Source organism: Galeopterus variegatus, unplaced genomic scaffold (genome assembly GCF_000696425.1).
Source record: "Galeopterus variegatus unplaced genomic scaffold, G_variegatus-3.0.2 Scaffold3136, whole genome shotgun sequence".
Lineage (NCBI taxonomy): Eukaryota > Metazoa > Chordata > Mammalia > Dermoptera > Cynocephalidae > Galeopterus > Galeopterus variegatus.
The window spans coordinates 196,488-212,756 of record NW_007729247.1 but is presented as its reverse complement, the minus strand read 5'-3'; the positions used below and the strand labels follow the sequence as shown (position 1 = coordinate 212,756).

The window sequence follows — 16,269 nt, the reverse complement described above, 5'->3', positions numbered from 1 at the left end:
GGGTTGCGATCCCATTGCCGGTCCCCGGTCCAGTACGGGGGCAACACTGAGGGTTGCGATCCATTGCCGGACACGGAAAAAGACAAAAAAAAAAAAAAAAAATTGGTTATGTATCATTTAAAAGCAAGATTGAAGAGTTTTCACCTAATTTCTAATCCAACCCAAGCCTATCTACAGTATTTAGACCCTTTCATGACCCTCTGCCAAATCATGTAAGTATTTTAATCCCTTTTGCTCAAATAGTGAAATACTTTAAGAATGAAATTTAAGGATATTTCTGAAGGGTATCCTAAAATAACAAATACCCAGTCTTTTCTCCAAATGGCCATGATACATCATTCTTTGTTGTTTGCTTTTCATAATCATTCACTGACATTTTATTTTTTATAAGAAAACAGTATTTTGTAGATATATGATTTCCATGACATTGTCCAAACTCTCCCTCGTCATCTTATACCAATATCACCACAGTAAAGGGTGAAAATGTGCATTTTACTGCTTGAGTTCTTATTAGTATCAACAGCAAATCTTTGTTGGGCATATGCTGGGAATGAGGCACTGTACTAGACACTGAGATATGAAGAGAAATCATTAGCCCTTGTCTTTATGACATAGTCCAGGGATGACTCATAACACCACTGCCCAAGATAGGCAGTGTATCTCAGAAAACATGAAGCTTAGACCCATTGATGATGCATGATATAGCTGCTTGATGTTTCAATTTCCCTGTTTAAGTGAGGGAAGCCATTTTCTTCTCTGTCTTCTGTCAGATGTTCTGTGAACATTGGAGAACCTGATATCAAAATAAAGATATTAAGACCACCAAGAAAGACATGGGGACCAGTGTAATTCTGAAAGCCCAAGGAATACAGGAATATTAGAGAATATAGTTTGGAACTCACAAAAACATTTGTAAGCAGGAAATAATTGTTGAGGAATTCATGGGACTCACAGTATTGCAACTATAATTGCATGCTTAAATTAGATTACTTTCCCCTTTGTTAATCAGAAGTCACTATATTTTATTAATCAGTAAAACAAAAGATATTGAGGATCCACTATGTGATTAGCCTTGCTTTATGTAGTTCCACTGAGAGATGATAAAGAGGAAGATGGTTCCTACTCTTTAAGTTGGGGAAACAGTAAACCTGTATGAATATTAGAAAATGGCAATTATTCAAACTCAATAATTTGTTTTTAAGAAATATTATTACACAAAGCACACTATTTTTGACATTGAGAATACAAAAAAGATGACTCTAATTGGAGAACAAAGAAACAACATAGTTTACTTATGTATTTTGTTTACTTATAAACAGTATAATAATTATGTTTGTTACAAATGGTGTACTAATATGTTCTTCTATTTATTGCTTATCTTTAACACACAATTATGCACTAACGACAAACATGAACTGTCAATATCCTTAATTCTTATCTCCAGGTAATAGATGGGGACAATAACGAGGCACTTGCAGTGAGTGAAGGGGCTGGGATTTAAACCCAGCTCTATCTGGCTCTGTCATTTGGGCTCTTGAACCTTCTTTTCTCTTTTCTCTTCTTCAATATAAATTTTGATGTTCTCTCTCTTCCTTTTTTCGTCTATACTCCCAATACTTTCTATTGCTATTCTCTTCTCTTCTCTTCTCTTCTCTTCTCTTCTATTCTATTCTATTCTATTCTATTCTCTCTCTCTCTCTCTCTCTCTCTCTCTTCTGTGCATAAAAACACATAAACATATATATTTAAGTTTTGGTCTGAATTCAATAAATTAATTTCAAGGTCTACTAATGAATATGACCCAAATTTTGAAAAATTCTGGATGTAGACATAATGATTCCAGGAATTCTGATGAATGTGAGCACGAATGAGGGGCAAACTCGGGTAGTTTCCATGACATCAGGAAAGAAGAACTTAAAAGGAGGGGAGGGAGAGACAACATGGTATTATTTTTTAGTAGCTCTAATTGCTTATCTCCATTATCTCTGAGACTTCTGAAATATTGAACTATTTGTCTACCAGAATTTTCAAGTGGCAAAAGAGACAATTACAGCAAAGTAGTTGAGAATGTCAGCAAGGGAGTCAGACTGTCTGTCTCCACACAGCTGTGTAATTTGGGGAAAGTTATTTAACTATGTGTACCTCAATATCTTCATTTGTAGAATGGGGATAATAGAGTCTGCCTCAGACAGTTGTGGTGAGAAGAATAAATAGGAAGTTCTTAAACTAATAAATGTGCATTGTCAGCTGTCAATAAATACTGGCTATTGGCTAGTAAATAAACACTTGATGAAAATCTGGGGTAAAACTGAGAACAAAATCAATATCTGATGTCTTTTGGTTCATTGTCAGTGAATTTGGGTAAGGAATCAAAAAGGTTTCATTTTGCTAAAAATACTATCAGTAATAAGTAAATAATTTTAGCCCTGTATACAATTGGCAATTCAGTTTAGAATGGCTCTCAAACTCATATTTTTTCATGTCTTTAGTCCTTGCATATCAATGCCTCACAGCCATCTAAGTCAATTTCCCACTGTGAAAGATAAAAGAATTTAAAAGTTACTTAGTATCAGAGGTTCAAATATTTATTTACAAATCCAGAAGACAAGATAGGGATAGAAAAAAGGAGAGAGGGAAAGAGATCGGTCATTCAGTAAGATAAAGCAGATCTTAAGTCCTGGGAGCTTCCCGTTGCTCTTCCATTATTCTAGAAGGCAGTGACCATCAAAGATTGAACATTCACTTTGGGGTCAGGGGAAAGTTTTGCTGATGGTGGTTGGAAAGAGCAAAATATGGTAGTTACTTTAGTGAGCAAAAATTAGTACTCATTACTCATTGAACTTAAAAACAACAATGACAAAAAACACAGTCTATTTTTTTTTTTTCCTTTTTTTCGTCTTTTTTACTGACCGGCAACGGGATTGCAACCCTCGGTGTTGCGCCCGCACCACGCTCAGCCAGTGAGCGGGAACTGGTCTCCACATGGGATCCGAACCCTTGGCGGGAGTGCCGCCACGCTCCCAAGCGGTGCACTCTCCAGTGCGCCACCGGGCCGGCCCAGTCTAATTTTGAAAATGGCACTAAAAATACATATTCATTTCTTGTGTGAAATGAGATCATGGTTACTACTTCATTGTAAATTTAATCTGGCTTCTCAGGAAACATGAATATTCAAATCTGACATCACACTAAGATTCCCCATGGAAAAGGATAAAGATTACTTCTTAAAATTTTTTAGTCCTAGGCAAGGTTTTGTGGGACTGAACCATAGATTCATTAGCAAGATATGTTATATTTTTAATTTTCTTTCAATTACAAATTTCCATCATAGAATAAGTAGTATTGTAATTGAGAAATTAAATGAAATTGGTATATCACATACCATGATGAGAAAATAATAATACAGTATAGTAATATTCATACACAGTAGTGGATAGTTACTAGGGTAATAGGAATGTGCCCACAGTAAAGAAGACACAGTTATTTTTAGTTACTTATCACTATAGCCAGTTTCAACAGAGGGTGAGTCTATCACATTAATTAAATCCTAACAAAACTCTAGAACTACAGGAAAACTAAGCTTTCTTATTTTGTGTTCTAGGTTTTCTCAGTCCTAGCAGCTTCTCTTCATTTACTTTATTTATTTCCTGTTTCCATATCTTTAGGAACTTTCCAGTATACAGGTCAATTGGGTTCAAATACTTGGCTATTTAAAATGTTTATTATTTATGATATTTTTTTCTAAAAGTGTTTTTCCTTCCCCCTTTATGTGTGGTAAAACAGCAATAACCACAACTGTTTAACTGCATTTGGGGAAAAGAAAGATTTATTCTACAGTAGTTCCTGTATAGTAAACTAAGGGTTTCGGGAAATGATTTGAATTACAAATATTTTCTATCCCAGAGCAGTGTTTTTAACTCAGTGAAGACAACAGCATAAAGTTCACATTTCCACCCACTCACTTTTTTTTTTTTCTGTCTTTGCAGTTCCGCCATGGTTTTTAAATCACCCTTCCAACCTTTATGCCTATGAAAGCATGGATATTGAGTTTGAATGTGCAGTCTCTGGAAAGCCTGTGCCCACTGTGAATTGGATGAAGAATGGAGATGTGGTCATCCCTAGTGATTATTTTCAGATAGTGGTAATTATCTTTTTTTATACTAGCTTTATAATCCCATTCGTTGTTTACTATTTTTTCATTTGCTTTTATTCCCTGGGAAGAAGTTTCCTGTTGGAAATTTTTATATGTTAAGAAAAGTGTTCTAATAAAGCAAATCATTTCTAGACTTAGAATTTTTGAGCTAAAAAAAGTGATCAAATTGTCCATCTCCCTTGTTTTACAGAAAAGCTTTAAAACAAGCAAACAAAGGAAAAACAAAGGGTCTAAGACTTTCACTGCTGGCTTGTAGAAGAGTTTAGAACCTAGTTTGAGAGTATATTAAGCCAAGATTCTCTTACTTCTTTGGATTTTATTCATTGTAATAAAGTTTCAGTAAGATGTGCTACTTACAATATGGTAGTCTTAATACAGACAACTTTTCTTGGCTTCCTTCTAGATAGGACCAACTGATCTTATGTGAGCAGTTGAGTTAAGCAATGGTTATGGGGACAGTGATAGTGGTGGCTGCAGTGGTAGAAAGGCCATGAGTTCACATTGGTTTGTAATTTTGAACAACCAGAAAAAATTTAAGCTAAGAACAATTGTTCTTAGAGTTTCGTACAAGTTTTAGTTCACTTTCTACCCCTATGCTTGTGGAAGCTCATAGGAATAATGAAAATATATTCACTGAGTTGTCTCAGTACACAGCAAGTGCTCAATATTGTTGTTTCTGATATTATCAGGAGAATGCTTTGCTCATTTGAAAATGCTTTGTGAAACTCTCCTGTAGGTGTAGGTTAGCATCAGAGGTTCTGATTTCAGGTATATATATTCATGAGAAATATGAAAGGCACTTTCTAAGTACTGAAGAACTTTGCAGCTAAAGAAGAGGGTTTTAGGTTCACTTATCATACACTGCAGAAGCAGACATGGCCCTGTCAAAGAAGAGCTGTCATCTAAGCCATGTCTCCCAGGCAGAATAGGACCAGAGCACAGGTGTCATGTGAGTCCAGGCTTCCACCTCTTCTCCATGGCCGTAAAAGGGCTCTTGTTGATAAATGCCTCTTCCATGATCAGTTGATTTTCAGAAACTTTCATAAGCTCTTTGTGCATGCATTTTGGCATACTATAAATGCTCTTAAGGAACTAATCCATAAAGCACGTCTTTATCACTTTAACCACAACTTACCATTTTTCACTTTTGGTTACATCTGTTTAATTGGTTGGGAATGGATTAAGAAAGGGAAAAAATTTAACTTTGAATGTCACACCCATCCATCAGTTCTTTTAAATGCAATGCTATTTCTACTACCACTGAATTAAAAATGACCTGCCATTTGGCCACTTGAAAAGTGGTTTAAAGGCCTAAAATATAATGCTACTTGCATATAAAGGAAATTGTTGAGTATCCTTAAGGACATACAATAAAATGCAACATTTATTTTTTTCTACAGTTTGAGTATAATTTTTCTCCCAGCATGACACATTACAGCCAACATACTTAAATGCTTCTTCTCTTAAGGTAAAAGAAAATGTGTGGTATGTGCCCTATTCCCATTAAATTGTGCTTAAAAATATTTCCTCAATAGCTCCAGAAATCCGAAAGCCATTTTCTGCCACACATGTTAACACTGAGCACAAATAGTAACTTATAAGTGAATTGTTAATTAGAAGTTAGCCAGCTCTGTCTAAGAATTTTACATCAGCTGAGAATTGACTACAAGACACTAAAAACAATTAAGATTTCCCCATGAGGTAATATTTATCTCCTAATGACTTCAGGGAAAGTGATTTAACATGTCTCACTTACTGAACTAATTCTTACACTAACATAGTAGATAAACTGAGTTAGTATAATTAAATGCTATCTCTAGATCATTTTATCATCCATCCTTGAAAAAAATGGTGGCTCAATTTGAATAAAGGAGGAATTAACATTGTTGCATTTAATCTATGGATTGCTGAAGGTGCAACACTTCGGCCGTAGGACACTAATGACATGCGTATAAAACATCTACCATACTCCCATCTCCAAACCCCGAAAGGGCATCTGTCAAAGCAATTACAATTTTGAATGGATTTTTAGACAATTTTCTGGGTAACGCTCCAGAAAATATCCAACCTAGATTTTTTGTCCTTTAGAAGCTGTAGAACTCTGTGTTTTTCTTTTTTTCTTTTGTCTTTTCCTGAGCTGCTACTAAATCTGTTTCCTTTAATACAAGTGAAAAAATGAGATTTCTTTTGGTGCTAATCTTAGATTACTCCATACCTAATAAAAGACCTTCTGTTGACTGTTCATTTAGATATTGAAATGTGTATTTTTTGTGAACATACTTTTTATTGTAGAACTAGGTTGGACTGATGCTCGTGAATTCAGAAAAGAGTATTGGGGATGCATGATATTTCCCAGGTGGAGTATGACATCAGTGAGGCTGAATCCTCACGACCTCCTTTCTTGTTTCTTCTATAACATTCTGTTAAATTTCAGTTTATGTTCATTTTGTCACCTTGAGTATTTACTCTTTAAAATATTTCACCTGGGCCAGCCCCGTGGCTCACTCGGGAGAGTGCGGCACTGGTAGCACCGAGGCCACAGGTTCGGATCCTATATAGGGATGGCTGGTGTGCTCACTGGCTGAGTATGGTGCAGACCACACCGTGCCGAGGGTTGCGATCCCCTTACCGGTCAAAAAAAAAAAAAAAATCACCTTCTTTATCTTCTCGCTAGGGAGAAAGCAACTTACGGATCCTTGGGGTGGTGAAGTCGGATGAAGGCTTTTATCAATGTGTGGCTGAAAATGAGGCTGGAAACGTCCAGACCAGTGCACAGCTCATTGTCCCTAAACCTGGTAAGACGATGAGAACTTTGTTCTCGTACCTGTAGTTACACCTCTTCACAGTCCATTTGTTAAATCCGTATGGTTTTCCTACACCTCAGAGTCAATCTGAAATTATTTTGTTAATTTAGCTTTACATTTGTGAGTTGATGTTTTTTTTTTCTAGCAAGTTTAATTTATCTATATCTGTCTATCTACTTCTAAAGAGATAAAGTCATCATGAACAACAGGGCCTCTGATTTTCATGACAATAATCACTAAATTATTACCTTCCCCCTTTTTGTGGTTTTTCTTCCCAGTGTTTCATATAAATATGAAATATAATGTATATCATATATATGTGTGTACATTTTAGTTATATGTGTATGTATATTCACATATATATACACTTATATATAAGGACTATACATACATACATACAGTTTTTAATCAATGGAAGTTGGTAGAAAAATAGCAAAAATAATCACTTGACAGTAAAGCCATTTTTCTCTTAAACAAATTTTGACAAATTGTCCTTTCTTACTATAATTGATAAAGTTTTAAATTATTTATTTATTTATTTATTTGTAGTCTTTTGGAAGTTTAATATGGTGGTTTATTGAAAACTAGCATAAGCCAGTATTAGACCTATCATATAATATCCCCATAACAACACAGCTCTTGCCAGGGGGTTGCAGGGAAAGAAACAAACCAACAAAAACAAAAAGAAAAAACAAACTGGAAAGAGGTCAGCTGCTCTGAAAAGATAAACACTAAAGAAGGTTAAAAAAAAAAACGAAAATGAAATTAAATAACAGACTTAACAGTTGTCTATGTAGATCGAAATATATTTAATTATTAATACCTCCTATGAAAATGTTCATATCATTTATTTGCTATGTAAATTTTATCTCTTTTAGACCAGTTTCCTTTCTCTTGACATGGTTCACTCTTGTCTTAATCTTTCCTTGAAGTAAGTTTAATAGAAAATAGCTGAAACATATGAGACATAGTACTTCTTTGGCTTCTATCATTTAAAATGTATTGTATCATTTACATGTATTAAATCCTTGTAATTTGTGCACCCCTAGCCAATTATCTGATGACTCATGATAATGCTCACAAAAAATGACTTTCTATTTTTTGTTGTTGATTTCAATAAAAATACAAAATACAAAATACCAGTCTCAGATGAAAAAAGGAATTAAAGGAACTATCTAGGAACTAAAGGGGATAATGAACTGTTTCCGGAGATCACCAATTTCTCTGATAGACTCCTTCTTTTTCCTCCATTTGATGTGCATTAAGTGTTAGTGTAGTTTCATTTGTGTGACTAAGTACAATTTCTTCTGCCAAACTAGTAATGGATAAGTAGAAGAAAAGGAACCTGTAAAATCAGGGTCTCTGATGAGAGCCATGCTTTCCAAACTGTGCAACATGTCACTGACAACAACAACACGGCCACCTTTAATCTAATACCAGCAGCAACACAGTCACACAAGAGAATTCTGGTCAACCTTGATTTTCAGCGAAGGCTGTAAAGCTGAGGAAAATGTGAATAAGTAACCCCATATTTCTAAATGAGGTATGAAATATATCCTCCTACGACTTGTTGGCATTGACAAAAGACTCCCAGTGGTCATCCCTTTCAACTATGCATAGGAACAGGGGATTCTTTGAAGTGCTGGAATTCACAGGATTAGAGGTTGTCATGGTATTTCCCTCCTCCACAAACCGTGTTGTGAAGATACCAAGAAATTTCCTGGACAGATTGCGTGTGTGTGTGTGTGTGTGTGTGTGTGTGTGTGTGTGTGTGTGTATGCACGTGGTGTATATGTTGCTGGGAAGTGCTTGTAAAAACTGAAAAATGGGCAACTTATTCTGGATGAGAACTCTCAGGAGCTGCTCACAATGCGGGTAGAATGGGAAGGGTGACAGTGGAAGAAGTTCTATTTCCACCTGAAGAAAGCTGGGCTGAAGGTTCTCAGAAGGACCCTGCCCAAGAGGTCCTGCCTGCTGAGGCTACCCCAAGCAAAAGACACTGGAGGGACACTGCTGGAACTGGAGCTGCACTGGGAGCTGGAGCAGAAGGCCACCAGAGAGTGCCTTGTCAACTTCAGCAGGGGTCCAGTGAGGGGTTTCCTATGGTGGGGGGTCTCTGAGGAATCTATAGTACTGCCCCACAGAGAAGAGGCAGGCAGATGACTCCCATGACTATGGCCTTTTGAGAGCACAAGCTGAGAAAAACAGCCTTTTCTGCTTAAGTGAAAATCCATCCTCCCCTCTCTGATCCTGGAGAAGCCCTAAGCAGAAGAGAAGAAATAGATCAGAGAGACAAAAACACAGTTGACAGATAATCTTACTGCTCTCTTCTCTATTTTTCATCTCATGCCTGCTTTGGGAGATGGAGAGAAACTTTCAATTGAGTATCAGTTAAATGTTTTGATTCAGATCTCGCTGGTGTGTGTGTGGTGTTGCTGTTGTTATTGTGCATTTCTGTTTGTTTATTTTTAATAACTAAAGATAAGGCTTTTAAAATACTTTAAAGTGACTCCAGGGCCAGAGTATTGACCCAGGTTGCAGTCCGGGGTGGGAAGACAGATCTGACAGGGCATGTTTGGAAATGGATGGCAAGAGAAACATAAATCTGTTTCCTTTTAATACTCCAGTAGTTCTACTCCTTTAATAAACACATTTTAGACATTAAATTTCACTTATACCAGGAAGCTCCGGTTTCAACAGGTCCCTTTGTTAGTGGTATCTTGCATTCCACTTGGGCCCTGATTTGTTTAGGGCTATGTGACCATAAAGGAATAAGACTCTGCTCAGCAGAAATGTTCTTTACCTCCTCTCTAGAGCCAGCCTAGGAGAATCTTAATAATTCATCCTTCCTCCGTCTAATGGTAGATTGTTGTTAGTGGATTCTACACTCTTGGTCAGTGCTCATTGTATTTGCCATTGGATTAGAAAGAAAGCAAAAGAATATGAAGACTAAAATCTGAAAGTGTGACAGGACACCACTGTGACTGTCTTACATTTCCCCCTTACAAATGATGGATTGCTTTTTCCTGGCTGTTTAAGTAGGTCTGCAAATAATGCCACTCCAATTCCTCAGAGATGCAGCATGGGCCGTGTGCACAGATGGTGGAGAGGCCAGCTATAAATATAAATTAAGCAATGAGGCTGACCATGGTTGGAAGAACATAGCCCTCTCTAAGTTTTGACAATAAATAGTCACCATATATTTTAAGGCACATTGTAGGCCTGCACTGCCCAGCTGTTCAGCTTTGGACTGTCCACAGTTACTCTTGCGTGAGTTACTCTTGACAACCATAACAATCTGCTTCTCACTGAAGTCCAGACAATGGCCTCTTTAAGCCAGTGTTCATTATGGGTGGATATTTCCATGAGCCTAATGAAGTTTCAACATAGTCTTTTATATATAGTTAGCTATTCCCTCTGTAGCAATTGGTTATTTAGGAAATAAAGTAAACATAATATACTAAATTAAGTTGAGTTAATGATTTGTTTTTTCTCTCCAGAATATAAGTTTGGGAAAAGTACTTGAAATGTGTGCACTATAAAATGTGAAATAAAGACATGGTTTCCTCTAGATCAAGATCAATGGTATTTAACAAAAAATCACTGCACTATAGGAGGTTTTATCAATAATATCACATAGCCAACATTATAACACCATACACAGAAATCCAGATTGTTGCCTGTCTCTCTCTATATATTTAACACACACACACACAACACACACACACACACACACACACTTATGCACAAGGGACAACTTCCTGCACACTTAAGACTGCATATACATCAAAATATTTGTAGCCATATTATGTAAATGGTTGTGAATGCAAGTTAAAATAGTTTAGCTTTCTTCTAAGAGCTAAGGACAGAACTTTATTATTATTGTTATTTTTGTTTGTTTGTTTTAATTATTTGGGGTTGAATAAGACATTAGTTAAGAAACTTCCTTTCCAAATGAAAGAGATCAACTATAGTTGCTAGTCCAGCATTCAGTGAATAGCCTGGCAAAAAATACGTTAAGAGTCAATGTGTTAGGTGTCACAGGAACAAGAAGTTTCAGTATCTAGAATTGCAAACAGGTAAGCAATAATTTAGGATCCAGTTGGCATAGGAGGTGATGATGAATTAATTATCCCTGAGTCACCATCCACTAAACTGGAGTTTGGGTGGGTAGTTATTAAAATAAGAAGACTATTTGGTAGTTAAGTGGAAAGTCAGCAATTATCTGGTGCTGGCGACGGGGGGCGATAGGGAGAACAGCAGTAGGCAGGAACAAAACATGAGATAGATATAAGATATCAGTTATCTCCAAGTTAGTTATCCTGGCTGTAGTTGCTGGGTCAAATTCAGTGTCCTGACAGTGTCTGCAGTGGAAAGTCATTAGAAATAAGTGACTGTTGAGCAGGGAAGTTGAGGGCCACGGAAGTTGGAATGCACCTGTGATTGGGACATATGTCGTCTGGAATGTGTTTAATTAAATGACAGAAATGGGTGAAGATAGAATAAATTTGCCATAGGAAGAAATGATGTATTCCTTAAATTGCACCATATACAAAAAGGCTGTGGGAAAATCTATATGATCACAAATAAAATAAATGTTATAAATATTTTCCAAAATGTAGATTTGCCTTCTATACAAGAAGTAAATATGGAGTCTGTGCCTTATGTTCATTTTGCATAGTTTCTAATCTTGGGTTTATTTTTCCCTTTAATACTGGTAACAAAATAGAGGTCTACTACAGCAGGGGAAATACATTGGTTAGATGTTCAGAAAAATGAGAGCTGTTATTAGTTATCTGTCCTCCCCTGGAAAAGGTTACTGATTGCAAATGAAGTTGAATTTTAAACATTTTATTAAGGCAGTATATCATATATCCTGGAATTAGCAAGAAGATCTAAGTCTGGCCATGAACATCAAGGAATAAAATCAGAAGTTCTTTTGGATTTGTTTTTGTGAGAAATTCCTTATCAATATGAAAAGAATACCTAGAAATCCAAAAGGACAAGAGAAATATTTAGATGTGTACCTATATAATTGCATATTATAGTGTTTCTTACCACATGTTGATTCCTACATACTTACTTCACTGGGATTCTGTGTGGAGCAATGAAGAAGTGTACAATTAGTCTCAACACCTCAAGATCTGTTAGAGTTTGATTTATCGGTGTAGTAGCACCTAAGCAACTATGTAAGTGACAACGTAACTGAAGCTAAAGGGATATACTACTTAATCTGACATTAGTCACTGGTGGTCATTTAAGTTGAATTTTTGTCTCTTAATATGGGAAAAGTTAATATGATTTGAATGCTTAATGGTAATTAGTGTGGGATCAAATTGTTCCTGGAGTTCTGTAAATAATTTAGAAGAGCCTGTCCCATGTATTAGACCAGTATGTTAGTGAACCCAAACGGGGGAATGGGTCATTAGAGAATTTCCTCACACAAACCAAGATGTACATTAAAACTACAGTATTTCTCTTTATAGTTCCATCATTGAGTCTAAATGAATAAGGAACAACTTAGTATTTTTTGAAATGTATTTCCCCTGTGGTGATATTATAGCTCATAAGCTTTCCTAGAACATTTTCTTTTATAAGCTTTGGTAATTATTTGTAGCTAATAGGATACAGAACCAATTTTTTTTCAAAGTGGTTATTAACTTTAGCTTATACAGCCATAAATTTATTCAATCGATTGAAGAATTATTTTTTGCTTGTGAATGTAAAAATAAAAATAAGAGAAAAGTAATCTGTGCTCTTTTATTTTCTACCTCAGTGTCTCCCTTTCTTAGAAAAATGTTGACACTCAACCTAACACTTTCCCTGAGAGGGGGTTCATTGATAACATAAGTTTGGCATATATCAGACATTTGATTTTTGACCATATAATATTCACCTAATATGTGAGATGTGCTCACATATCATCTCTATGTCCATATCCAGTTTACTTATAGAGATTTTAAAAATATGTGGAATATAGAATATATTTACGAACAGATTCTTAGAATATTGTCTAATCTTTCAAAGTTTCTATTTTCTTAGCTGTAAAATACAGTACATAATTGTCTCAAAGATTTAGTGCAATAAATGTATGTAAAAGGGATTTGTACACTGTAAATTATTACACAAATGTTAGCTATTATAAAGTCTTCTATTGGTTATGTTTAGTCTCAAGAAAAATAGCAGGTATTTATTGGGATGGGTAAAATGATAGCTTTCTTGCAGCACATTTTTCCATCCTCCAAGAAGATAACTAATAAAAAAAATATTTTAGTGACAGTGCCCCCTCAGAGTAAAGGTTTTTAGACCAGTGGACAAGGTTAAGGGGAAAGCCTTGTCTCAAAATGACGGCTAGAGGAAAGATTTGCAGCAAGGTGTGCGGTATCAGTTTAATGACGTGCTCATTGCAGTTTTATGTAGGCAGAGGTTTCTCGGCAAGTAAAGGCTTGTCATTCACCTTGTCCTTCATTCAGCATGTTCTTCAAGTAGGAAGCTAGCTCAGTGCTAATCAAGAGGATGTGGCTGTATGGCAGACTTTGAAATTAGAAATGAATTCTGCACTGATATGAAGTGCATTGAGAGCAGTGGTAACTATAAATCCATACAATATGGAAAACTTGATAGATTCATAAATATTGATCACATCATACTTCAATGGTAAACACACCAAAGAGTGTTACACTGTATCTTTTATTTATTTATTTATTTAACTCTCTGTAGTGGGAAAGTGGAAAAGAAGAATGTTGATTTTTACTTTGAACCCTAAAGATCTTTCACTTATTCTATTTCTATCTTTTGCCTATAATCACCCATTGAAGAGATGTGTGTGTACACACAAAACACACCCACGCATGCACACCCATATTCATGCACATGTGTATGTATTACTTCTGATATATCATCAGAGGGTTTTAAGTTATCAATGTAATGACAAGTAAGAGGTACATGTAAATTAACAACTTAAATTATATAAGTATAATTTTTAACTGCCAAAATGATATTATCAGCATGGATAGAACGGCAGTGAACTGGGGCTCACATACACAGTGTGAAGTAGTAAATCACACTGCAGTCACAGCCACGGCCTCAGATGATCGCACAGGAAGTTCCTCTGAAGCTGAGATGACTCACCAGGCTACTGTATGCCCAGAGATGGGTGTGACCTTGAGTGGGGAGGTTCTCTCCAGCTGAAGGTGATTACTGGAGACAATTCAACAGGGAGCCATCAACTGCCATCGCTCCCTCCAGCTGGAGGAATGAGGACTACAGTCCTGAAAGGAGATTTATTTGCTTCATGTAATAAATTCTAGAAACAACTTCCCTAGGTGGTTAGTCTTGTTCCCTAGGGAAAATGGAAAGGTTAAGGGGATAAACTACAACCTGCACCAGTGGAAGTGAAACCGGTCTCAGGCTGCAACAGTTTCCCTCCTCCTTCCTGTTATAGATTCCTTTCACCCTCAGCTTGCATCTCTCCTGGTCTATGTGGCTTACCTGGTGGGGAGACCCAAATTCCTGGCTCTTTGCAGTGCATAGATACTGCATTAGTCCGTATATCATTAAAATTGAGGAAGAGAATACCAAGAGACACCGCAGCAGATCATCAGAGTGCCAATCATCTCTTCCTTGTTTCCCACCACCTCCCCATGACCAGAGTAATTACCCTTGCCAGGGTGGAATCTTGCCTTGCCTGCTAGTATTTTGGCATAAGAATTCTGAAATGATAAGGCAGCAGCAATAACTCAAAGTTCAGTGATGGAAACATTCCACCTCTGAGAACTAGGATCTCTAAGTCCGTAGCCTAGAGCTGCGGGGATGAGAAAAACACATTTCTCCGATGGGTCACTGGGAGTGATGACAAGCAGTACCACACCTACTTCCATCTCTTGTGTCCTATGTATTAAGGACATGACACCATATACTGGTAATTGATTTAGAGTGTATACTGCACCCTAGAGGAAGGCATCCCATCCTCTTATTGGAGGGTATTATTTCCAATCTGTTTCCTCACTTGTACCTCCAAAGGGCTGTATTTTTGTTATATTAAGTCAGCAGCTTCTTGGTGCTTGATATGTGATAGGATCAGTAGATCCCATGGTTATACAGTCATGCCCACACTTATTTTGCTATATAGTGAGTTATTTGATCATTTGCAATATATTGAGGCATCTCATGTTGGTAGCTCCATTACTTCATGAGCTCTCAAATAGTGATGCAGAATGAAGCCCTGAGAGTAAGAAAGACAAACCCATTCTCAGAACATGTGTCTATTTCAATAAAGTTAAATTTCTAGCCCTTCCAGGGTAGAAGGAGTCTAAATAAACACCAAGATTCTCCTCAAGGAATAGCGCTTTGTGGGGAGCTCAGCATGTATCTCTGTTGCTAGTAGATTGGGCACACTGCAGTGGTGGTAGCTGCTGGTGAGTAGAAGCAGCCTTGTTGAGTTCAAGCCCATGCTGACAGGCAATGCACATGTGTCTATTTCAATAAAGTTAAATTTCTAGCCCTTCCAGGGTAGAAGGAGTCTAAATAAACACCAAGATTCTCCTCAAGGAATAGCACTTTGTGGGGAGCTCAGCATGTATCTCTGTTGCTAGTAGATTGGGCACACTGCAGTGGCGGTAGCTGCTGGTGAGTAGAAGCAGCCTTGTTGAGTTCAAGCCCATGCTGACAGGCAATGCATACGCTCCACCTTTGCTACTGTAGCCTCTTCATTCATGAACCTGTTGTGCTACCACTGGACGCTGGCTGATGTCAATGAGCTGAATTGTTTCATCTAGGTGGTTATTTAGTGGCTCTTTCATGAAAGATGTAACCCGTTGTTTACATGTGATTAAAAGATCTTTACACCTGGTGTTTATTCCCATAGAACCAGCCACATACCTCTTCCCCAAACCTCCTTGTTTCTGATCTTCCAATAACTTTCTCTCCAGACCCAAGATCAATCAGCCAAGCTACATGACCTTGCAGATATATTTGTGTGTATATGTATGTGTGTATATGTATATATACATATATGTGTGTGCACATATATATATATATATATATATATGAATAAATTAGCCATTTCTCTTTTGATATGAGGTAGGTGATCTGTTGTGCCCAGCATTATGCCTACTGGAAAAACTTCTTTCTACCACTTTCATCTTATTATGAATTGATGGTGTTCCTACTCAACTGTAAGACTTGGTGTGTCTCAGAAGACCCAGCTCATGATGAGCATTTCTGGCCACTTGGTCAATTGATTATCCCGTGGTTGGGCATCCTTTCTGCATCATGGTCCAATATTCTTCCAGGAGCCATTTTATAGATAGT

The 16,269-nt window shown here is 36.9% G+C and overlaps 1 protein-coding gene across 1 annotated transcript in view; it reads left to right on the top strand.

Annotated features, from left to right (window-relative positions):
• Positions 1–3,986: 3,986 nt before the first annotated feature.
• LOC103599875 (netrin receptor DCC-like) overlaps positions 3,987–16,269 on the top strand; it is a gene marked incomplete at both ends in the record, with an annotated part of 151,170 nt that continues 138,887 nt past the window's right edge. The window contains 2 exons of the mRNA XM_008584056.1: positions 3,987–4,141; positions 6,828–6,948. Of these exons, the coding sequence (XP_008582278.1) occupies positions 3,987–4,141; positions 6,828–6,948 (276 nt within the window). The remainder of the gene's footprint in view (positions 4,142–6,827; positions 6,949–16,269) is intronic.